We start from the raw sequence: 24,433 nt of genomic DNA on the forward strand, positions 1-24,433 counted from the left end.
ACCTACGGTCAATTTAGAGTCACCAGTTAACCTAACCTGCATGTCTTTGGACTGTGGGGGAAACCGGAGCACCCGGAGAAAACCCACGCGGACACGGGGAGAACATGCAAACTCCGCACAGAAAGGCCCTCGCCGGTCACGGTGCTCGAACCCGGACCTTCTTGCTGTGAGGCGACAGTGCTAACCACTACACCACCGTGCCGCCCTGCAATTCTGTATACTTTGCTATTTATTTTTATACTTTATTTGTTTTTATTTTTTCTAGAACTCATGACTCAGCAGCACCTTCAATTTCGTTGTACCTTTGAAAAAGTGACAATGACAAAGACTTATCTCAATTGTACAAAACAAAAATAATACACAAATCTTGCAGAAAAGAAATGTCTCATCTTTACCTTTATGCCTTTTGGTGATCAGTTCATCTTCTGCTCACTTAAATATTCACAGGAACTTTTCAGCAAGGGTGCCCAAACTTTTGCATACCACTGTGTCTATCTATCTATGGGTTGTTTTACAATCAGGGTACAAAGTTTGTGTCACAGGGGTCCAAAATTCAAATTGATTTAAACTGCTTCTTGTGGGCGGCACGGTGGTGTAGTGGTTAGCGCTGTCGCCTCACAGCAAGAAGGTCCTGGGTTCGAGCCCTGGGGCCAGCGAGGGCCTTTCTCTGTGGAGTTTGCATGTTCTCCCCGTGTCCGCGTGGGTTTCCTCCGGGTGCTCCGGTTTCCCCCATAGTCCAAAGACATGCAGGTTAGGTTAACTGGTGACTCTAAATTGACCGTAGGTGTGAATGTGAGTGTGAATGGTTGTCTGTGCCTGTGTGTCGGCCCTGTGATGACCTGGCGACTTGTCCAGGTTGTACCCCGCCTTTCGCCCGTAGTCAGCTGAGATAGGCTCCAGCTTGCCTGCGACCCTGTAGAAGGATAAAGCGGCTAGAGATAATGAGATGAGATGAGACTGCTTCTTGTACCAGTTTTTAAGTGAAGGACAAGTTAAAGAATAGATTTCAGGTAATTATTTTGACGTGTGTATGGTAGTTTTGTGTAATCTGCTATCAGATAAAGAAGATTAAGTGTAGCTTTAAGCAGGGCTGGGAGAAACAAATGAAGTGATTCTCGGAGAGGACATTTTTTTTGATAATTTAGAATCCACTACTTCCATAGTGCTTTTAAATATAAGGCTGTAAGCTTTGTGTTAGTTGTCTCTAATATTTATGTCCCAATATCTTGACCACGTTTTAGGATGAAAATAATCATTTTAGGTGGGGTTTACATTAGACCGTATCAGCGGATCATCAGATTAACGTTTTTAAAATGATTAGTGTGCACACAGCAACGCCAATACACGATTCGCGTGCACATAGCAACACCAATACACGGATACGCTCGGCTCTGCAGGCATCCTGCGCTCCAAATCACTCCGCCCTGAACAGCGAGTGCCCTCTGGAGGGTGCGCACTCCGGCCCTGTGCAGCTCACAGAGCGCGCGAGTATAGCGCACGAGCAGTGATTTGGGACTGAGCCACTGTGTGTGTGATCTCAGTGCATGTCGGGCATGCGCGTCACTTACCACTTGCAAGTGGAAGGATGGCAAGCCTAAAGACAATCATAACTACACAATGGGCAGTATTTGCATCAGTATTTGCAGTATTTTCATACTTTTATACTCTTTAATGAAAGGTGATACAAGGCGGAAGTCCGCGCCGTTTTTCAGCAGTCGCGTCACATGACCAACGCCAGCGAATCAGGAAGGTGGATGTCACAGTGACGTTGTCCAATGACGACGCCAGCTAGAGCTCAGCACAGCGTATCCGCGTATTCTCAATGTTTACACAGCACCGGACCAGACACGATCTGGATTGAATACGTGGACCCTGGCGGATTCCCGTTTCCCAGCGTTTCCAGGCGGTTTAATGTAAACGGACATTGCATCCGCGAAGAAAATGAGACAGATACGGTCTAATGTAAACTTGGCCTTAGATACACTACCGTTCAAAAGTTTGGGGTCACTTTGAAATGTCCTTATTTTTGAAAGAAAAGCACTGTTCTTTTCAATGAAGATCACTTTAAACTAATCAGAAATCCACTCTATACATTGCTAATGTGGTAAATGACTATTCTAGCTGCAAATGTCTGGTTTTTGGTGCAATATCTCCATAGGTGTATAGAGGCCCATTTCCAGCAACTCTCACTCCAGTGTTCTAATGGTACAATGTGTTTGCTCATTGCCTCAGAAGGCTAATGGATGATTAGAAAACCCTTGTACAATCATGTTAGCACAGCTGAAAACAGTTTAGCTCTTTAGAGAAGCTATAAAACTGACCTTCCTTTGAGCAGATTGAGTTTCTGGAGCATCACATTTGTGGGGTCGATTAAATGCTCAAAATGGCCAGAAAAATGTCTTGACTATATTTTCTATTCATTTAACAACTTATGGTGGTAAATAAATGTGTGACTTTTCATGGAAAACATAAAATTGTCTGGGTGACCCCAAACTTTTGAATGGTAGTGTATGTTATTTTATATTGAAAAATTAGCTGTCTCGGAGAGGACATTTTTTTGACACAATTACTTACTAATTTGATCAAAATAGTCTGAAAACTTACTGGCATTCAACATTAAAACTTAACTATGTTTCCAATGATATGGGACCAAATATGTGTTTTATGGTATAAAGAATGATTTAAGTGCATCCCTTTTGGAGCTACCTGTGGTCAAAACAGCACTTTTTCTAAATGACACGAGTAATTTTGCTAAATATGACATATATTGCCATACATTCACCAAAAATAACATTATCACCACATTTCTTTTGCATGGTAAATAGAGCTATCACAGGGCTACAATAAACAACCAAGTTTATTTAGTCAAGCCTTTTGATATTGAAGATAATAAGTGTTAAATGTGATTTTTAGCTTGCGTACCCTGATTGCAGGGGCACCGCTAGAAATCTTGGGCCCTATGAAAGATTACAATTTAGGGCCCCCCCCGGGTAAAATTTTCAAGCTCAAGCAACTGAATTTGAAGTCTGTTTTTGGCTGGCACTTCTACTTTACTATGCATGTGATCAGCTACCTAGCAAGTTTAGGTGATACAATTATTTGGTATATGAACATTTTAAATGCAGAACTGTCAGAATTAGACTGAATAGACTGTTGCCTTAAAATGAAAATTCCATGATATATATGGAAGAAGGGGTGGCACGGTGGTGTAGTGGTTAGCGATGTCACCTCACAGCAAGAAGGTCCGGGTTCGAGCCCCGTGGCCGACGAGGGCCTTTCTGTGCGGAGTTTGCATGTTCTCCCCGTGTCCGCGTGGGTTTCCTCCGGGTGCTCCGGTTTCCCCCATAGTCCAAAGACATGCAGGTTAGGTTAACTGGTGACTCTAAATTGACCGTAGGTGTGAATGTGAGTGTGAATGGTTGTCTGTGTCTATGTGTCAGCCCTGTGATGACCTGGCGACTTGTCCAGGGTGTACCCCGCCTTTCGCCCATAGTCAGCTGGGATAGGCTCCAGCTTGCCTGCGACCCTGTAGAACAGGATAAAGCGGCTACAGATAATGAGATGAGATGAGATATATGGAAGATATATTTTTTTCTTTTATGAGCAACTATTATTAGGCCACTCAGTAGCCTATGGAGTTCATTCAATCCAAATGTTTGTGTTGAGAGAAACTGCATGCATCACTGTATCAGTATGGATTTATAACATTCTGTATGCACATTATGGATACTCCAGCAAACATCATCAATAATCAGGATTACAAAATGTATTCCTTAGTTTCCTCCATTTATTGACTTATTGTATGTGATCAAATGTATGCCTTGATGAATAACTACACTAGTTTTTTGATATAATTACATAGTGCACTGCAAGAAATCCACTAAGTGTTTTTGGTTTCTTTTAGGCACCACACATTTATTAGAAAACACAGCAAATGTTCAAATATTCAAGTTAAATACTTAGCAACAGTATTAATAAATCCACACATGAACAATAGCAATGATATCTATGACCACAGCTAATGTGCAAAATATTAAAGTTAAATACTTAACAATATCAACAAATCCACACATGAACAATGGCAAAACATCTAGACTTAATTATACAATAAAGATACCTATGAAAAAAGGTGATTTTTTTTTTTTACACACAGTGTGATATCCGGACTTCATAATTTATCACACCTGCTCCTGTTTACAGTAGCAACTTCTAGAATGTTCACCTCTGTTGCGCACATAGAAAAACTGCCAGCTGCTCTAAGCTGCGCTAATGGCTCTGCGCATGCACGGAGCTACACATTTCACGTGTCCCGCTCCCAGAATCAGACTGTACCATTAGTAAAAAGGGTGGAGGGGTGAAATGACAATATCATAAATAATTCAAGAAAAATGTTATAGCAAATCATAACCATGTGTAATTTGCATATTTTAACAGATGAAATGAAATATTTTATTTCAAAAACTTACACAAGGCAATACTATTAAAATAATATTAATATCCCTCACAGGCCCCCCTGTCAGTGCCAGGCCCTTAGAATCGTCCTAATCCCCCCCGCCTGATTGTAAAACAACCCCTATCTCGCTCATACTGTAGTTACTAAATAACGCTGAGCTCACTCCAACACGGCAGGTGGCGGTAATGCATCATTCCGCTGGTGAAGAAGAAGAAGAAGAAGAAGAGGCGAAAGCCGGATTGGTCTGAATGTACCACTACAGTGCATGTGAATTTATACATTTTTCTGTTACCGTATCGACTCTTTCTCTGTAGGAGCGAGGTTACTTTCTCTAAAATGCTTTAAAAACAAAAACAAACTAACCTTTATGAAAATAAAAAAACACACCTGACTCGTCCGTGACGTCATTTTTCATTACCCGTTTGATGTTAATGGTAAACAACAACAACAATGAATTACTGATCCCGTCTACATAATAAGTTAACAAAAACATTCCTTTAATAACAAGTTAATTTCCTGCATCACATACACATAAACGAAGCTCCGCCTACTCAGGGAGACCCTTGTTTTGACGTCATCACAATGACTGGGGAAAAGGAAAAGAGTCTTTTATGGTCCGCGGATGCAAAGATTGTCATTGATCGGGGTTTTCTATCAATAGTGATTAATTGTCTTGAACTGTGTTTTACTGGCGTTATTTCCTGGAATATGTTTGACTTGGTGTTGCTGGCATGTATGCTAGGCTGTGCTGGGAAAGGTGAGTGTCTGCATCATGCATCAACACTGAAATACTGCAGCTGGTCAAGCGAAAATAACTGCTCTTGTGTCGAAAACATAACTATTAAATAAGTCAGAATTGATTTTTTTGTGAGAACCGTGAATGCGATGACTTGTGAAATTGTTGTGCAGTGAATGGGTGACAATTAAGCAACACCTTGCGATTTCATTAAGACAGTAGTATGAGCTGTAATTTATTTAGTCTGTTCGCATTTTTCAACTTGACAGGAAGTCTGGGCTTAGCTTAGCATAGCCGGAGATAGCCACTTGCTGCAGTAATCAGCCATTAGTTTCGTTTAGATTTCGGTAGAATGAAGCGGTATGACTGTGACGTGACGTGATGAATAATATTAATTAAAGGGTTTATCTTGAATAAAGATTGGTCGGCTGGGGCTCTAGCAAAGTTGTCTGATAGAGTCGCTGCAGTTAGTGCATGGATGGAGCAAGCCACTTTTTGCTTTTTTACTTTAATTACTTATTGCAGACATGATGTTTATAGCTAGCTAGCAAGCTAGCTGTACACATCGATGTCTACAATACTGAGTATCATGTCAACGCCTTCTTCTTCTCTGGTCTTTTTAGGAAATAAATCCTCATGGAGTTTTGACGAAGGCCATTAAAGACGGTGGATTTGATGGACCCATAGCCAAACGAGTCAAGGTTTTAGATGGATTTGAACCTTAAAATCTATATCCATTGTCAAGCTGAGACTTAAAATGGCCAAACAACAACAACCATCTAATCTCTCTCTGGCTTGGGAGAAATATATGGACTGTCGTGCACAGGGAGCAGATCTACGTGTAAGCATCAACAACCCAGATCTTTGTTGCTGTTTTCTGTGTTGAATATCATATTGATATCAGAGGTCTGGTTATCTATCAGCAAATACTTGTGTCCTGTCTTCGTGTGCACATTCTAAAATTCATGACTGGATGAGAAGACACATCAAATCAAGTATGATAGTGATCCAGGATAGTTTCCCAGTACTAGAATGAGTGCATCACTGCTTTGCTATTAAATTCATCTCATTCTCATTATCTCTAGCCGCTTTATCCTGTTCTACAGGGTCGCGGGCAAGCTGGAGCCTATCCCAGCTGACTACGGGCGAAAGGCGGGGTACACCCTGGACAAGTCGCCAGGTCATCACAGGGCTGACACATACAGTAGACACAGACAACCATTCACATTCACACCTACGGTCAACTTAGAGTCACCAGTTAACCTAACCTGCATGTCTTTGGACTGTGGGGGAAACCGGAGCACCCGGAGGAAACCCACGCGGACACGGGGAGAACATGCAAACTCCACACAGAAAGGCCCTCACCGGCCACGGGGCTCGAACCCAGGACCTTCTTGCTGTGAAGCAACAGCGCTAACCACTACACCACCATGCCGCCATACACGCACACACACATCACTGTGTAAAATGTAAATAAAAACAAAACGTGTTAAATTGCAAATCATGGAAACCCTATATTTCATTGAAAATAGTACAAAGACATATCAAATGTTGAAACTGAGAAATTTTGTTATGCTCATTTTTAATTTGATATCAGCAACAGGTTTCAAAAAAGTTGGGACGGGGCATGTTTACCACTGTGTTGCATCATCTCTACTTTTAACAACACTCTGTAAATGTTTGGGAACTGAGGAGACCAGTTGCTGGAGTTTTGAAAGAGAAATGTTGTCCCATTCTTGCCTGATATACAGTACAATTTCAGTTGTTCAACAGTTTGGGGTCTCCTTTGTTGTATTTTGCGCTTCATAATGCGCCAAATGTTTTAAATGGGAGACAGGTCTGGACTGTAGGCAGGCCAGTTTAACACCTGGACTCTTTTACTACAGAGCCATACAGTTTTAATATGTGCAGAAAGCGGTTTGGCATTGTCTTGTTGAAAGAAGGAAGGACTTCCCTGGAAAAGATTTTATCTGGATGGCAGCATGTTGCTCTGAAACGTGTAGATATCATTCAGCATTAATGATGCCTTCCCAGATGTACAGGCTAACCATGCCATGTGCACTAATGCCCCCTCATGCCATCACAGATGCTGGCTTTTGAGCTGTGCACTGATAACAAGCCGGATGGTCCCTCTCCTCTTTAGCCTGGAGGATGCTGTGTCCATGATTTTTAAAAAGAATTTCTACTTTTGATTCATCAGACCTTGGGACAATTTTCCACTTCGCCTCAGTCCATCGTAAAAGAGCTCGGGCCCAGAGAAGGTGGCGGTGTTTCTGGATATTGTTTATATCTGGCTTTAACTTGCATTTGTGGATGCAGTAATGAACTGTTTTCACAGACGATGGTTTTCTGAAGTGTTCCTGAGCCCATACAGTGATTTCCACTACAGACAAGTGTCTGCTTTTAATGCAGTGTCTCCTGAGGGCCTGAAGATCACAGGCATATAATGTCAGTTTTCAGCCTTGTCTCTTGCATACAGAGATTTCTCCAGATTCTCTGAATCTTTTAATGATATTATGGACCATAGATGACATGATCCACAAATTCTTTGCAATTTTACATTAGGAACGTTATTCTTAAATTGTTGCACTGTTTGCCCATGCAGTCTTTCACAGAGCAGTGAACCCCTCTCCATCTTTACTTCTGAGAGACTCCGCCTCTCTGGGATGCTCTTTTTATACCCAATCATGTTACTGACCCAGTGACAATTAACCAAATGAGGTTTTTTTTTTTTTTTTAGCATTATACAACTTTTTCAGTCTTTTGTTGCCCCTGTCCCAACTTTTCTGAAATGTGTTGCTGACATCAAATTCAAAATGAGCATATATTTTTCAGAAAACAATACATTTTTTCAGTTTCAACATTGATATATTGTCTATTTACTATTTTCGATGAAGTATAGGGTTTCCATGATTTGCAAATCTTCACATTCTCTTTTTATGTTTTACACAGTGTCGCAACTTTTTTGGAATTGAGGTTGTGTGTGTGTGTGTGTGTGTGTGTGTGTGTGTCCCCATCCAGCGAACCTCTGGTAAATAAAACGTTTCTCATATATTCATCACACTTTGCTCTAGACAAGTAATTTGATACAGCTAGCAAAAAATGCCAGCATTAAAAACTGGCATCTTGGTCCATGGCTCCTGTCAAACTTGGATCGTTATGTATACAGGCTATGAAGTCCTCATATAAGAACATGTTTAGCTCAGTTTGTTTTTACAGCTTGTCTAGCAATGCACTTTGCGGAGTCTTGTGAAGACTCTCTTTTTCCAGACAGTGTGTGTGCTAATTTGCAAATAATCTGAACTATGTGCCAGAAAACCTATGTTTAAGTAATGTGGGGATGTTTTCGATCCTGAATGTAATTTCAGTGACCTAGGAGCTTTAAAAGAAATATCATGCAGTCGGATAAATGCTTCCTATGAAGTAACTTAAATATAACCAGCCAGTTTTTATCATTGGCATCAATTTAAGTTCGCAATTCAAGGATAGACCCACAGGTCTGGTTTCTAGTTGTATCTCATTCACACAGTCTTGCAGGAATTAAGAGAAGTTACTAGCAGTTCAGGTATTGTTAGTCTTGCAGGTATCATCCATCACAAGGTCTGAAATGTCTGTATTGGTTGAAAAGGATGAATGCTGTATGTTCTGCTTTATCATGTGGTTGTTTGGTGAACGCAAGTAAACGATTGCCACAAAAACAATCCTTTTTCTCCAGATAGGGCTGTTCGCTTGCAAATCGAGGCTTACTAGATGGTGTTGAACAGGGTGTAACTTATTGCTTAATGGGAATTGTGCCAGCTAGATGTGATTTTTTTTTTTTTCCCCCTTTCTTTTTTCCTCTCCAGGCTTTTCTAGTGTACTCAGGCCCTGGCTGTACAAACAGCCCCATCACAAGACTTTGATTAGCCTTTTTGGCCTTTGGGTTGCATGCTCCTATTTTCAGCACAAATACAATGCAGACTAATCTACAGTCAGCCGGAAATGAATGACCAGTGTGGTGTTAGGAAGTTGGCGTGTTCATCTGAGCCTCTGAAAAGTTCTTATTTAACATAATTTTAATTATATAATGTTTTTTTATGCTTAGATTTACTGTAAATGATAATCATTTCTGATTTTTTGTTTATTCAGTAGTTAAAGTATTACAGCACTAAGTGCTATTGCACTTACTTGAATATTCACAAAAAAATGCCCAATCTACTTGTAAGGATTTGATACGTCTAAGTTTTATATGGCAAGTAGTGAAACAACAGTACAATCCAACAGATATGCTAGATATAAGTGTACAAAGATAAGGGAGGGGAGGGAAAATATTCTGTGTACTATTGAAAGAGGAAGTCAAGAGACTGAATAAAGCTTTAGTAATATGCAGTCACTGGTGGGTAGGTCAAATTCTATGTTATTTCCATGATTTCTGAAGGACTGCTTTTCAGACCTTTAATGAAATTCCTGTTTGCACCATTCTAGGAGTATTTTATCTCTTCTAATTTTAGAAAGAGAAAGTCATCCTTTATGCAAAGGTGTGTGTGGAATTTTCCCATGAAGTTAAATGAGCCACTTAGTCAACAGTGTGAGAAATGCTCGGAAGACTGTGAAATGGGAAGGCGATATATTGTCTGTGGGAAGGACCTCAAACAGAGCAATTGGAAGCAATTATATGGAGGGTATAGATAATCCAAAAAAGGGTATAGGATACATAGAGTCAAAAACAGAATTCCAAGAAGACTACAGTTCCAGAACATGTGGGTAATGTTAGCATGGCTTTGGTTGACATTCAGGCTTAATGGAAGCTAAAAACTGAGCGAGTTTGCTCTTAGAACAGTGGACAAGTTTGCATTTTAGGGCACTATGCTGGGCAGATATGGAGTAGTTTTGGACCTCTTTCAAAATTGAAGATCCTGGAGCCATGTGACATGCAAGGATTCAGAGGTTGACGATTGGAATAAAAACAAGATGTGATAAAGTTTGGACACTGTACCTTTTGAGGCGAGTGGCCACTTTTAAAATAGTGTCTAGAGCTTAGGTGGGTGGGGTATGAGGGGGGAAAAGTAGAGTTGTTTTTTTTAATGCACAAAATCACAGATCTGTAAGCATCTTAAAAATTGTGTCTTGAGCAAAGCAAAAGAGCAGGTTAATTGATCAAACTGACAAAAAAAAATCCATCAGCACATGTCAAATTCAAATTTTATTTGTCACATATGCAGTCATACAACCCTGATTCCAAAAAAGTTGGAACAAAGTACAAATTGTAAATAAAAACGGAATGCAATAATTTACAAATCTCAAAAACTGATATTGTATTCACAATAGAACATAGACTACATATCAAATGTCGAAAGTGAGACATTTTGAAATTTCATGCCAAATATTGGCTCATTTGAAATTTCATGACAGCAACACATCTCAAAAAAGTTGGGACAGGGGCAATAAGAGGCTGGAAAAGTTAAAGGTACAAAAAAGGGACAGCTGGAGGACCAAATTGCAACTCATTAGGTCAATTGGCAATAGGTCATTAACATGACTGGGTATAAAAAGAGCATCTTGGAGTGGCAGCGGCTCTCAGAAGTAAAGATGGGAAGAGGATCACCAATCCCCCTAATTCTGCGCCGACAAATAGTGGAGCGATATCAGAAAGGAGTTAGACAGTGTAAAATTGCAAAGAGTTTGAACATATCATCTATAGTGCATAATATCATCAAAAGATTCAGAGAATCTGGAAGAATCTCTGTGCGTAAGGGTCAAGGCAGGAAAACCATACTGGGTGCCCGTGATCTTCGGGCCCTTAGACGGCACTGCATCACATACAGGCATGCTTCTGTATTGGAAATCACAAAATGGGCTCAGGAATATTTCCAGAGAACATTATCTGTAAACACAATTCACCATGCCATCTGCCATTGCCAGCTAAAACTCTATAGTTCAAAGAAGAAGCTGTATCTAAACATGATCCAGAAGCGCAGACGTCGTCTCTGGGCCAAGGCTCATTTAAAATGGACTGTGGCAAAGTGGAAAACTGTTCTGTGGTCAGACGAATCAAAATTTGAAGTTCTTTATGGAAATCAGGGACGCCGTGTCATTCGGACTAAAGAGGAGAAGGACGACCCAAGTTGTTATCAGTGCTCACTTCAGAAGCCTGCATCTCTGATGGTATGGGGTTGCATTAGTGCGTGTGGCATGGGCAGTTTACACATCTGGAAAGACACCATCAATGCTGAAAGGTATATCCAGGTTCTAGAGCAACATATGCTCCCATCCAGACGATGTCTCTTTCAGGGAAGCCCTTGCATTTTCCAACATGACAATGCCAAACCACATACTGCATCAATTACCGTATCATGGCTGCGTAGAAGAAGGGTCCGGGTACTGGACTGGCCAGCCTGCAGTCCAGATCTTTCACCCATAGAAAACATTTGGCGCATCATAAAACTGAAGATACGACAAAAAAGACCTAAGACAGTTGAGCAACTAGAATCCTACATTAGACAAGAATGGGTTAACATTCCTATCCCTAAACTTGAGCAACTTGTCTCTTCAGTCCCCAGACGTTTACAGACTGTTGTAAAGAGAAAAGGGGATGTCTCACAGTGGTAAACATGGCCTTGTCCCAACTTTTTTGAGATGTGGTGTTGTCATGAAATTTAAAATCACCTAATTTTTCCCTTTGAATGATACATTTTCTCAGTTTAAACATTTGATATGTCATCTATGTTCTATTCTGAATAAAATATGGAATTTTGAAACTTCCACATCATTGCATTCCATTTTTATTTACAATTTGTACTTTGTCCCAACTTTTTTGGAATCGGGGTTGTAGTACAACATGTAATGAAGTGCTTAGTTCAGTGTTCCGTAAGTAGTATAGCTGGGGTGGGGGGAGGGTGAAGTAGTAAAATAGAATGTGAATAGAATACTACAGAATATATATATATATATATATATATAAGTACTATAATAATATGCAGTTGCAATAGAAATGTACCGTATTGCACTATAATGAAATGAAATTGCATGCTGAGGTAAGAGAGGGGTTTTTTTTTTTTGGGGGGGGGGACGGGATAAAGTGGTGACAAGACCGAGGTGTTGTTCTGGTTAAGAACCCGAATGCACTGAGGGAAGAAGCTCCTCATTCTCGTGTTGGCCTTAAGAGAGTGAAAGCACTTCCTTGAACAGAGAGAAGAGTCCATTGTTGGGATGGATGAGGTCGTTTGTTATCTTCCTGGTTTTGGTCTGGCACCGCTTGGTATAAATAGATTGCAGGTCAGCGAGCTCAGTTTGGATGATGCGCTTAGCTGATCACATCACTCTCTGGAGAGCCCATCTGTCCTGCTTGATGCTATTCCCAAATCAGGTGGAGGTATTTCCTGTCAGGATGCTCTTAATGGTGTAGGAGTAAAAGTTCCTCAGCCCCCTCAGTGGAAGATGGAAGTCTCTGAGATGTCTTGGGTGGAGCAGATGCTGGTGGGCCTTCTTAACTAGGGTGTTGATGTGGCAGGACCCAGACAGGTCTTCTGTGATGTGAACGCCCAGGTATCAAACTATCCACTCTCTCCACTGGGGTCCCGTTGACGTAGAGGGATTTGTAGTTCCACACCTGCTTTGTGCAGAAATCCATGATCAGCTCCTTTGTCTTGCTGATGTTTAGGAGGAGGTTGTTGTCCTGGCACCAGTTCTCCAGGTTTCAGGCCTCCAGGTAGGTCTTCTCATTGTTATCGGAGATCAGCCTACCACAACAGTGTCGTCAGTAAATTTGACAGGGGTGGTGGAGTCTGAGGAGTCTACGCAGTCATATGTGTACAGAGAGTACAGTAGGGGGCTCAGAATACAGCCCTGGGGCTCCAATGCTGAGGATGGTTGGGAAAGGGACAAGTTTCCCCACCCTTACCGTTTATGGTCGATCTGAAAGGAAGTTGAGGATCCACTGACGCAGTAATGGACTGAGTCCCAGGTCCTGCAACTTGGTGTAGAGCTTTTGAGGGAATTATCATGTTGAATGCTGAACTACAGTACACAAACAGGCATTTTAACATACTTCTCCTTCCCGGAGTCAAGGTAGCTTAGAGTTACAGTGGTGCTTGAAAGTTTGTGAACCCTTTAGAATTTTCTATATTTCTGCATAAATATGACCTAAAACATCATCAGATTTTCACACAAGTCCTAAAAGTAGATAAAAAGAACCCAGTTAAACAAATGAGACAAAAAAATTATACTTGGTCATTTATTTATTGAGGAAAATAATCCAATATTACATATCTGTGAGTGGCAGAAGTGTGTGAACCTCTAGGATTAGCAGTTCGTTTGAAGGTAAAATTAGAGTCAGGTGTTTTCAATCAATGGGGTGAGAATCGGGTACAAGTGGGCACCCTGTTTTATTTAAAGAACAGGGATCTAGAAAGAAAAGTCTGATCTTCACAACACATTTGTGGAAGTGTATCATGGCACAAACAAAGGAGATTTCTGAGGATCAGGCTGGAAAAGGTTACAAAACCATCTCTAAAGAGTTTGGACTCCACCAATCCACAGTCAGACAGATTGTGTACAAATGGAGGAAATTCAAGACCATTGTTACCCTCCCCAGGAGTGGTCGACCAACAAGGATCACTCCAAGAGCAAGGCAATGTAATAGTCGGCGAGGTCACAAAGGACCCCAGGGTAACTTCTAAACAACTGAAGGCCTCGCTCACATTGGTTAATGTTCATGAGTCTACCATCAGGAGAACACTGAACAACAATGGTGTGCATGCACCGCAGGGTTGCAAGGAGAAAGCCACTGCTCTCCAAAAAGAACATTGCTGCTCGTCTGCAGTTTGCTAAAGATCACGTGGACAAGCCAGAAGGCTATTGGAAAAACGTTTTGTGGATGGATGAGACCAAAATAGAACTTTTTGGTTTAAATGAGAAGCGTTATGTTTTGAGAAAGGAAAATGCTGCGTTCCAGCATAAGAACCTTATCCCATCTGTGAAACGTGGTGGTGGTATCATGATTTGTTAATGTTTTGGAAAGGCCAAGTCAAAGTCCTGACCTTAATCCAATCGAAATGTTGTGGAAGGACCTGAAGCGAGCAGTTCATGTGAGGAAACCCACCAACATCCCAGAGTTGAAGCTGTTCTGTACGGAGGAATGGGCTAAAATTCCTCCAAGCCGGTGTGCAGGACTGATCAACAGTTTCCAGAAACGTTTAGTTGCAGTTATTGCTGCACAAGGGGGTCACACCGGATACTGAAAGCAAAGGTTCACATACTTTTGCCACTCACAGATATGGAATATTTGGATAATTTTCCTCAATAAATAAATGACCAAGTATAATATTTTTGTCTCATTTGTTTAACTGGGTTCTTTTTATCTACTTTTAGGACTGGTGTGAAAATCTGATGACGTTTTAGGTCATATTTATGCAGAAATATAGAAAATTCTAAAGGGTTCACAAACTTTCAAGCACCACTGTATGTGCAGGAGATGTGTGATGGCATCATCTATAGAATGATTAGACCAGTAAGCAAATTGTAGTGGGTCCAAGTTCTCAGGAAGTGAAAAGGTGATGGTTTCTGTACTGAAAAAACCCCCGATATCTTGGCAAGTGAAAATATCTTGGAAAATAGTTGAAAGGCTCTAGAATTTCGTATTAGAAGAATACAAGACACCAATTCTGAGATTATTAAACCTAGTTCTAGACTGCAACCAACTAATTCTAAGATGTCTTATCAAGTAAAAACATCTGCCCATGCAGCAAGATAATTTTACTCGTATTAAGTAATTTTCTCCTCAAATTCAGTTTTCAATTTTTTGCAGTGTGACCAGTCTTTCAAAGCACTTCATTACAACTGAGGTCAATGCTACTGGACAGTAGTCATTCGGACAAGCGGGCTGTTGTTTATTCGGGACAGGAACAATAATGGACTGCTTGAAGCACCTGGGAATCACTGCCTGAGCCAGGGAGAGGTTGAAGATCTTCATGAACACCAGTGCTAGCTAGTCTGCACAGGCTCTCAGGACCCTGTTTGAGATGCCATCAGATCCTGTTGCACTCCTGGTGTTTACTCTCCTGAAGACATTCCTCACAGCATGTTCTGTAATTATGAAAGTGACTCCCTCACCGGCACTCTCCGTGTGCATGTTGCTATTCACGCTGCTATTTGCAATCGTGTTAGCTGCAGCCTTGAAGCGAGCATAAAATGTGTTCAGCTTGTCTGCCAGTGATGCGTCTGCATGTGTCTTCATCGTTGTGGAGAGGGTTTTTTTTTTGGGGTAGTCCGTTATTGTTCTGAGTCCCTTCCAGAGGCTCCTAGTGTCACTTTATTATAGCTGTGACTTGAGTTTACTCACGTAATTCTGCTTTGCCTCCTTCACCGCTCTGCGCATATTGTAAGACGCAGCTTTGTATTGGTCCATATTTCCAGTAGCAAGCCCTGCCTTATAGGTGGCGGTGCATGATCTCTGAGCATTGCGGATGGTTTTGTTCACCTACGGCTTCTGGTTGGGGAAACGTCCTGATGGTAGTTTTGCAAACTGTATCATCCACTAGTTTCCCAATAAAGCCCACAACTGCTTCCGTAAACGTGTCATCAGAGCTGTGCCGGAACATGTCCCAGTCTGTGTTATCAAAGGCGTCCTGCAGGGCGGCTTCTGATAGGTCCGTCCAGCGAGTGACCTCCCTCACGACCAGGGCTTCCTGTTTCAGCCTTTGTTTGTAAACAGGAATGAGGAAAATGGCAACATGGTCCGATTTTCCAAATGCTGGCAGGGAGTTTGTCTTGTAACAGTTCCTGAAAGGAGTGTTAGTGATCCAATGTCCTGTTTCCCCTGGTGGGGCAGGTGATGTGTTGGTGGAGTGTTGGAAGTGTGTGTTTGAGGTTGGCACCGGTAAAGGCCCCTGCCAGAATAAACGCAGTGTCCCCATGGTTTATCGTGTGTTGAGTGATAGCCTCCTGTAGCTCACAAGGTAGTGCCTTTGTCTGCCTGAGGCGGAGTATAAATGGCACTGACTATGACCGAGGTGAATTCTCGCGGAAAATAGAAAGGGCAACATTTGATGGCCAGAAGTTCCAGGTTGGGTGAGCCTGAGCATGTGAGGAGAAATGCTCACATTACAGTGATGCTTGAAAGTTTGTGAACCCTTTAGAATTTTCTATATTTCTGCATAAATATGACCTAAAACATCAGATTTTCACACAAGTCCTAAAAGTAGATAAAGAGAACCCAGTTAAACAAATGAGACAAAAAATATTATACTTGGTCATTTATTTATTGAGGAACATGATCCAATATTGCATATCTGTGAGTGGCAAAAGTATGTGAACCTTTGCTTTCAGTATCTGGTGTGACCCCCTTGTGTAGCAATAACTGCAACTAAACATTTCTGGTAACTGTTGATCAGTCCTGTACACCGGCTTGGAGGAATTTTAACCCATTCCTCCGTACAGAACAGCTTCAACTCTGGGATGTTGGTGGGTTTCCCCACATGAACTGCTCGCTTCAGGTCCTTCCACAACATTTCGATTGGATTAAGGTCAGGACTTTGACTTGGCCATTCCAAAACATTAACTTTATTCTTCTTTAACCATTCTTTGGTAGAACGACTTGTGTGCTTAGGGTCGTTGTCTTGCTGCATGACCCACCTTCTCTTGAGATTCAGTTCATGGACAGATGTCCTGACATTTTCCTTTAGAATTCACTGGTATAATTCAGAATTCATTGTTCCATCAATGATGTTGAGCCGTCCTAGCCCAGATGCAGCAACAGGCCCAAACCATGATACTACCACCACCATGTTTCACAGATGGGATAAGGTTCTTATGCTGGAATGCAGTGTTTTTCCTTTCTCCAAACATGACGCTTCTCATTTAAACCAAAAAGTTCTATGTTGGTCTCATCCGTCCACAAAACATTTTTCCAATAGCCTTCTGGCTTGTCCACGTGATCTTTAGCAAACTGCAGACGAGCAGCAATGTTCTTTTTGGAGAGCAGTGGCTTTCTCCTTGCAGCCCTGCCATGCACACCATTGTTGTTCAGTGTTCTCTTGATGGTGGACTCATGAACATTAACATTAGCCAATGTGAGCGAGGCCTTCAGTTGCTTAGAAGTTACCCTGAGGTCCTTTGTGACCTCGCCAACTATTGCACACCTTGCTGTTGGATTGATCTTGGTTGGTCGACCACTCCTGGGGAGGGTAACAGTGGTCTTGAATTTCCTCCATTTGTACACAATCTGTCTGACTGGATTGGTGGAGTCCAAACTCTTTCGTTGATGGTTTTGTAATTTTTCCAGCCTGATGAGCATCAACAATGCTTTTTCTGAGGTCCTCAGAAATCTCCTTTGTTCGTGTCATGATACACTTCCACAAACGTGTTGTGAAGATCAGATTTTGATAGATCCCTGTTCTTTAAATAAAGCAGGGTGCCCACTCACACCTGATTGGTCATCCCATTAATTGAAAACACCCAACTCTAATTTCACCTTCAAATTAACTGCTAATCCTAGAGGTTCACATACTTTTGCCACTCTCAGATATGCAATATTGGATCATTTTCCTCAATAAATAAATGACCAAGTATAATATTTTTGTCTCCAGTTGTTTAACGGGGTTCTCTTTTTCTACTTTTAGGACCTGTGTGAAAATCTGATGATGTTTTAGGTCATATTTATGCAGAAATATAGAAAATTCTAAAGGATTCACAAACTTTCAAGCACCACTGTACCTCACCATGTGTAATTAACCATCAAACACATGCTACCTCCTCTTGTTTTCCCCGACTCCATTGTTCTGTCCATACAGTAAACCGAAAACCCCGCAGACTGTACTATGTGGTCCAGAGGAAACGAGCAGTTTTAGTGCGAGGAGGGGCAAGAGTGTTCAGTGTGAAAGAGAGTGCAGTGTTTTGAGGAAGAGCTTGTGGTTGGAAGACTTTTAGAATGAGGTACGTGAACACGTTGTATATGAGGCATTTTCTGGAGGTTAGTCATGGTGCTTTTTACGGTACAAGTTTAGGATGGAGAGCATGTTTCCTGACCAGTGATGCAGTGCAAGCTTGGTGCTTTGGGTTTTGCCAAAAAAATTTTTTTCTTAGAATTTTCACATTACATACAAACAGGGAAATTACAGTTGGACTGGAAAAGGAAGAACTGAAAACGCAGGGTTCTGCACTTAATTAGTAGCACTGGTGATGATACTAAAAAAGTTCAGTAGCACAAAGTAAAGCCTAGGTCACAATCGGACGTACGATTTTTTGGCCGTGCGATTTTTGGCGTTTCCCAAATCGCTGCATTTTTTTATTTTTTTTTGTTCATGGAGAAAGACACACGTTGGCCGTAAGTTTGTCTTGCAACCTGAAAAAAACGTAAGCGCCCGTAGAGTTTGTTTGACTTGACAAAGAACCTCTGCGGCCGGTCTACGGCTCGAAAATCAGCACGTCACACACGCGCCCTCCGTGCGTTTCTTGCGTTTTTTTGCACGTAGACCGGCTGTAGAAGCCGTACAGCCGGTTGTGACCGAGGCTTAAGGTTATGTAGTGCACATTTTGAAAACACGTTTTATTATTTGAAAATAAACTACCAGTAAAAACATTTTGGTTCTCATATTCATGTCTGTGAATTTGAAACTAGTAATGATTTAAATAAAAAAGATACCATTCTAGAGAACATGTAGCTTATACACCACGGTTGGACTGGAATAAACCTGTTGAGGATAATCTGAATGAAAGTTCTATAAGATTAAACAAACTGAATAAATATAATTTTAATACTCTGTTGTAATGTATTGAAGAATAAGTCATGTAAACCTTTGTGCCTGAACAGTACGTGCCGTAGCATGAGGACTCGTGGAACAACTTTATAAAATGGCACCCTTTGTCTGAACCCACCCATTTTTCAAGTGATCAAAAAGATTAGAATATGTGCCTAGCAGGTATTTTTTTTTTATTTTAATTTTATTTTTTTTATTGCCGAGATGTCATTACATTGATTTTGTTTGTTTAATAATTAATAGCTCTTATTATTTACTCTTGGTGAGAGCTGTGGGTTTTGCCTGTGAAGACTGCTTTCCTTGTTAGAATGATAAACCAACATCATGACCAGAGAGCTGTCTATGGGAGAAATTCAAGTTATTTTGAAGCTGAGAATAGAGGTAAAACTGATCGGAGCCATTGCACAAGCACTGGGAGTAGCCAACGTAACGATTTGGAATGTCAGCAGTTAATGAAAGAAACATTGCGACAGCTGTGAAGAAAAACTACAGTCAGTGCCCTCACAATCTCCACAAGGCAGGGATGAAAGTATCACAATCCACTGTCTCAGTAAGACTTTGAGAGCAGAAATATGGAGGTCATACCACAAGATGCAAACCACTCATCAAAAGTAAGCATCTGAAGGCCAGATTGGAATTCACAAAGAAATAGAGATGAGCCACAGAAGTTCAGGAACCAAGATTAACCACTATCAGAGTGATGGAAAGGCCAAAGTGTAGAGAAAGAAAGGCTCCGCTCATTATTCAAAATATACCTGTTCACTGGTCATGGTGGAGGGAGTGTCCTTGCTTGGGCTTGTATTTCATTTTCTCAGTACTTTTTCTCACCCACATATATGGTGGTCTTACACCAAAGGTGCCATGTTCTACATTGTTCAACACATTTCGATATAAATATCAAGAAACGAAAGCTGAAATTCTGGTCTGTCGTCTCATATATATTTATCTTTTGATAGAGACATTTATGCCAATCATAAACATTTAAATAAAATGATAATACAAATATATACGGTAAACACTTTTATTATGTCATTAACTGATGAGAGTTACAAAAGCATTAAAAATATTTTGCTTTCTTTCTCTCCCTCGCCCTCCCTCCCTCCAACTCTCTTGTCTCTTGGTCTGTCTGCCTCCTTGCCACTCACTCACTCAGGTCAGTCTACAATCCTTGGAGAAATTCCTAATTTTGTTCCAGTCTATGCAACACTTCAGGGAGCCTGGGGTGAAGAACACACTGAAATTCTGGTATGTTATTTTTTACTTTTTCTGTATGATCCTTGGTGCAATTTATCGAAGTTTAAGTCTCGTAGTACCAAATAAACCTTTCTGTGTAAAGGTAAATTGCGCTCAGCCGAGGCATGAGAGACGGTCCTTTAAAGAATTGCGCTAGAACGGGAAATGTTGTTCTTACCTTGGCACAGAGCTTCTTTGAGATGTCCGTGTGGTCTCTTTATTCAGTGAAGTCTTCAGATCATTTAATAAACTAAGATTTGTTTTTTATCGAATCACTCTCAAAGGGTTTCAGTTTATTAAAAGTGCATAAAGCAATTAGTATAATATTTGAGTACAAAATTAATCTGAAACAATAGTAAACAATAAAATAATATGGCTACAATGAGCAATTCGATTAACAGTAAATCTGTGATGAGCTAAGCATCATATCTGAGAGCAAATAAATGATTGACAGATGAACTGTAGGCAAAAAGACTTTCATATCATGCCTTTAAAAATGCGAATTATAGAATCTGACTTCTAGGCATCCTAAACCCCCTCGGCAACCCAAAAACCTACTGGGGTTTACCATATGTCTTTTATAGTTAATGAGCCAAATAAATTATAAACCACAGAACATCCTTATGATATCAGCAAGGGTCTATAAAAAGGAATGGGAGCATTCTTATTTTATCTGTAACATCTTTTACAAGACAGACTAAGTATATTTCTTCCTCTGCAAGACAGGCTACATATATTTCTTTACCCACAATCCCTCAGTTTGTTAACACATGCAGGAGACGCTCTGTTCTCGGAGACGCTCTGTTCTCTGGTCCGCTGAAGCGGCAGGTGCAGGGGGATTCTCCAACTCCATAAAGGTTTCGGTATGAGAGAGAAGGTTCACAGAACAGTCGAGCAGACAAAGCTTCAATTTCCTTGGTCGGCCTAAGGATTTACTGGCGATATGGAGCTCTTTGCAGTCAATCCCTGATCTCCACAAGCTTCCGCTGGTTGTTTTCACAAAGGCTTCTAAGAGCTCTCCTTCTCTTTTTGTGACGCTTTCTGCAACACTTCTCTGTTCTCCTGGTTTTCTTCCTATTTTGTGATCTAAATGCACAAATTCCATGACGGGTGAGACACCCTATCTTGCATTTCGATTCGGAAAGCAGGATTTATGCAGGCAGTTATAATAATAATCTTTTTTTTTTTTTAAATTCTTTGATGTCAAATTGCATGGGACTAGCCCATTTATGAAAATCAACAAAAAGTATTTGATAAGGCAGCTTTTGGCTCGATTTTGGATTGGTGCATGATCTTCTCTGGGTTGGATTTAAATACCCATTTCCTGAAGATTGGAAAATTTCATGGTAAAGAACTTCTTTCGGGTCTGGGAATTTAATTAGTTTATTTGCAACCCATTCTACAGGTTCAAATGTAGTTGAGTGTAGATCTGCCACTTTGATCTGTTCTCTGGATTTGTTCTTGCAAACCCAGAGACGATGTAGTACCCATCTCCTCATAAAGACCCAGTCATAACTTCTCCCGTCTGAGAAGGAGCTCACCAGGTCTACTAAAGACCCATGTTTCATGACACCTGAGACCTGGATGGCGACCTCTGACTCAGAATCAGACTTGGACCATCTCTAGGAGAAAACGGCCACCACATGTCTTAATATCTTCAAACAGTTCCTATTTTATCCACAAAAATTTTGGCTGGGTGGAAGTGTTTTTTTTTTTTTGGGTCCCCCCCCACACACACACACACACACACTTCCCAGTTCTGACCAGTATCATTAGCCTCTGGCATTGATGTGAGGAATCATTTTAGCCAATATTTTATTTCCTGATGGACCATACTGCCTTATACCACAGAACACCTTTCCTTTGGAATTTCTTTTCCATTTGGAAGGAGTCCTCTCTTTGTTTCTTTCATGCACTTCAAACATAGCTCTACTTTGTTAAGCCTAGGTCACAACCGGACGTACAATTTTTTTGGCCGTGCGATTTTTGGCGTTTCCCAAATCGCTGCGTTTTTTTTGTTCGTGGAGAAAGACGCATGTTGGCCGTAAGTTTGTCTTGCAACCTGAAAAAAACGTAAGCGCCCGTAGAGTTTGTTTGACATGACAAAGAACCTCTGCGGCCAGTCTACGGCTCGAAAATCAGCACGTCACACGCACGCCCTCCGTGCGTTTCTTGCGTTTTTTGCACGTAGACCGACCGTAGGAGCACGTACGGCCGGTTGTGACCGAGGCTTTAGCTGGGTCCTACAAACATGGCTCTACTTCTGAGCTGGGTCCTCGCTGTGAGTCAGTTGTCAAGCCGGTTTATTTGTATAGCACTTTTAACAACAGATATTGTCGCAAAGCAGCTTTACAGAAAAATGAAGACTTCAAACATATGAACAAATTTTATCCCTAACAAATTTATTTATCCTTTTGTGTCATTCACCCAATCAGATCCCTGTTTCCTGATGGTGATGGTCAAGTTTGAGCTGTTGTAAGTAGGCATAACAATCTTAGCCCTTGGTGGAAGAAGCAAATTTGAATTTCGATGCTTTCTTGAGGTTTTCAGAAATTTCCCTCTCTTTCATTGGAGTGGTCAGGAGTCAAAGTGATTTGTTCTGCCACTCTCCTGGTCTTTTTAAACTTTAATATGATCTACGATGAGTGCATCACCAATTCACACCTCTGCCCATCTCTGCCTATCTCCACGTCTGGTTCTGTCTAGTTCAGACTTCCAGTAGAAAAGCATCTTGGACCTCACAACACACCAGACTTTGAGGTGGATGGGATACAAAAGCAGTAGACATCAGGTTCCCCTCCTGTCAACCAACTGTCTAACACAACTGTCCCTTTTCCAGTCTTCAACTTTCCAATTTTCAAACCAGCCCATCTGTTGCCAGCAACTATGCTGCTGAGATCACATTTACCTCATTCTGATTTTTGATGTAAGCATTCACTGAAGCTCTTGACCTGTATCTGCATGATTTTATGCGTTGTGCTGTTGCCACGTGATTCTGTTGGGATGTTGGCATGAATTGAGAAGGTGTCACGGGTATTAAATTGGCCAGTGAGTGTATGCAGTCATGGGAAGAAGAATGTACATGCCCTTAATTATATGTTTTATTTATCAGGGCCTAAATAACAGTTGTGTGGGCCTCAACAGCTTCTATAAACAAGTAACCTCCGGTGACCTCAAAAACACAACAGATTACAATATCTAGCCTTTTTTTCCCCCCCTAAAACATAAACTAACATTCAAAACTTGGATAAGTACACCCTTCCTATTTCTACAATCATTAAGAGAGTAATTAGTAGCCAGCTGTTACTTATGAGAGGCGCAAAATTGGTTCATCGGCAAGTAGTTTGACTGCCTCTATAAAAGCAGAATTTTTGGCAGTTTGGTGTTCTGGAGCATGTGCGTGTCTTCTCATCATGCCAAGAAGAGAGACCATCACTCCTGATCTCAGAGCAGCAATTGTTGCTGCTTATCAATTTGGGAAGGGTTACAAGTCCATCTCCAAACACTTTGGAATTCGCCATTCTACAGTAAGAAGGAATGTTTATACATGGAGAGCCTTCAAGACAGTTGCCAGTCTGTCTAGGAGTGGGCCAGCAAATTCAGCCCAAGGTCAGACTGTTTAATGCTCATAGATGTGAAGAAAAACCCAAGAACTTGCAACATGTGAACTACAGGCCTCTGTGAGGACATTTAATATTTACGTTCATGTCAGCACAGTCTGAAAAAGACTGAAGAAGTATGGCATTCATGGAAGGGTGGCTAGGAAAAAGTTCCTTCACGCCACTAAGAGCATGGCAGCACAGCTTAGGTTTGCAAAATTGCATCTGAGCAAACCATTAATGTTGTGGAACAAAATCTTTTGAGTTGATGATCAAGGTAAAGATGTTTGGTCATAATGCACACAACCATGTTTGGCGAAAACCAAGCATAGTGTATCACCACAAACACTTGATTCCAACTGTCAAGCATGGTGATGGAGGGGTGAAGATTTGGGATTGTTTTGCAGCCACAGGATCTGGAAAAATTGTAGGCATTGAGACAGCGATGAACTGCACTTTACACCAGATTGTTTTTTGAGACAAATGTGAGGCCATCTGTCCAGCAGCTTAAGCTGGATTTAAAATGGGGTCATGCAACAGGACAATGATTCAAATCAACATTTGGATGGCTAAAGAATTAAAAAAAAAATCGACTTTTTTTTTTGAATGGCCAAGTCAAAGTCCAAACCTCAACCCCATTGAGATGCTGTGATGGGATCGTAAGAGAGCTGTGCCTAAA

The 24,433-nt window shown here is 41.1% G+C and overlaps 1 protein-coding gene across 5 annotated transcripts in view; it reads left to right on the forward strand.

The window, feature by feature from the left end:
* The first annotated feature begins 4,679 nt into the window (after nt 1-4,679).
* The window catches only part of lyst (lysosomal trafficking regulator), a 273,203-nt gene continuing 253,449 nt past the window's right edge, over nt 4,680-24,433 (forward strand). The window contains exons 1-3 of one of the 5 annotated variants that reach the window (XM_060925484.1): nt 4,680-4,720; nt 5,813-6,030; nt 20,076-20,167. In XM_060925484.1, coding sequence (XP_060781467.1) covers nt 5,947-6,030; nt 20,076-20,167 — 176 coding nt within the window. In that variant the 5' untranslated portion in view covers nt 4,680-4,720; nt 5,813-5,946. Of the gene's footprint in view, nt 4,721-4,944; nt 5,211-5,812; nt 6,031-18,079; nt 18,099-20,075; nt 20,168-24,433 lie in introns of those variants that run through there. The other 4 variants (XM_060925485.1, XM_060925483.1, XM_060925486.1 and 1 more) reach the window with 4 other exon arrangements.

This window comes from Neoarius graeffei, chromosome 7, assembly GCF_027579695.1.
Source record: "Neoarius graeffei isolate fNeoGra1 chromosome 7, fNeoGra1.pri, whole genome shotgun sequence".
Lineage (NCBI taxonomy): Eukaryota > Metazoa > Chordata > Actinopteri > Siluriformes > Ariidae > Neoarius > Neoarius graeffei.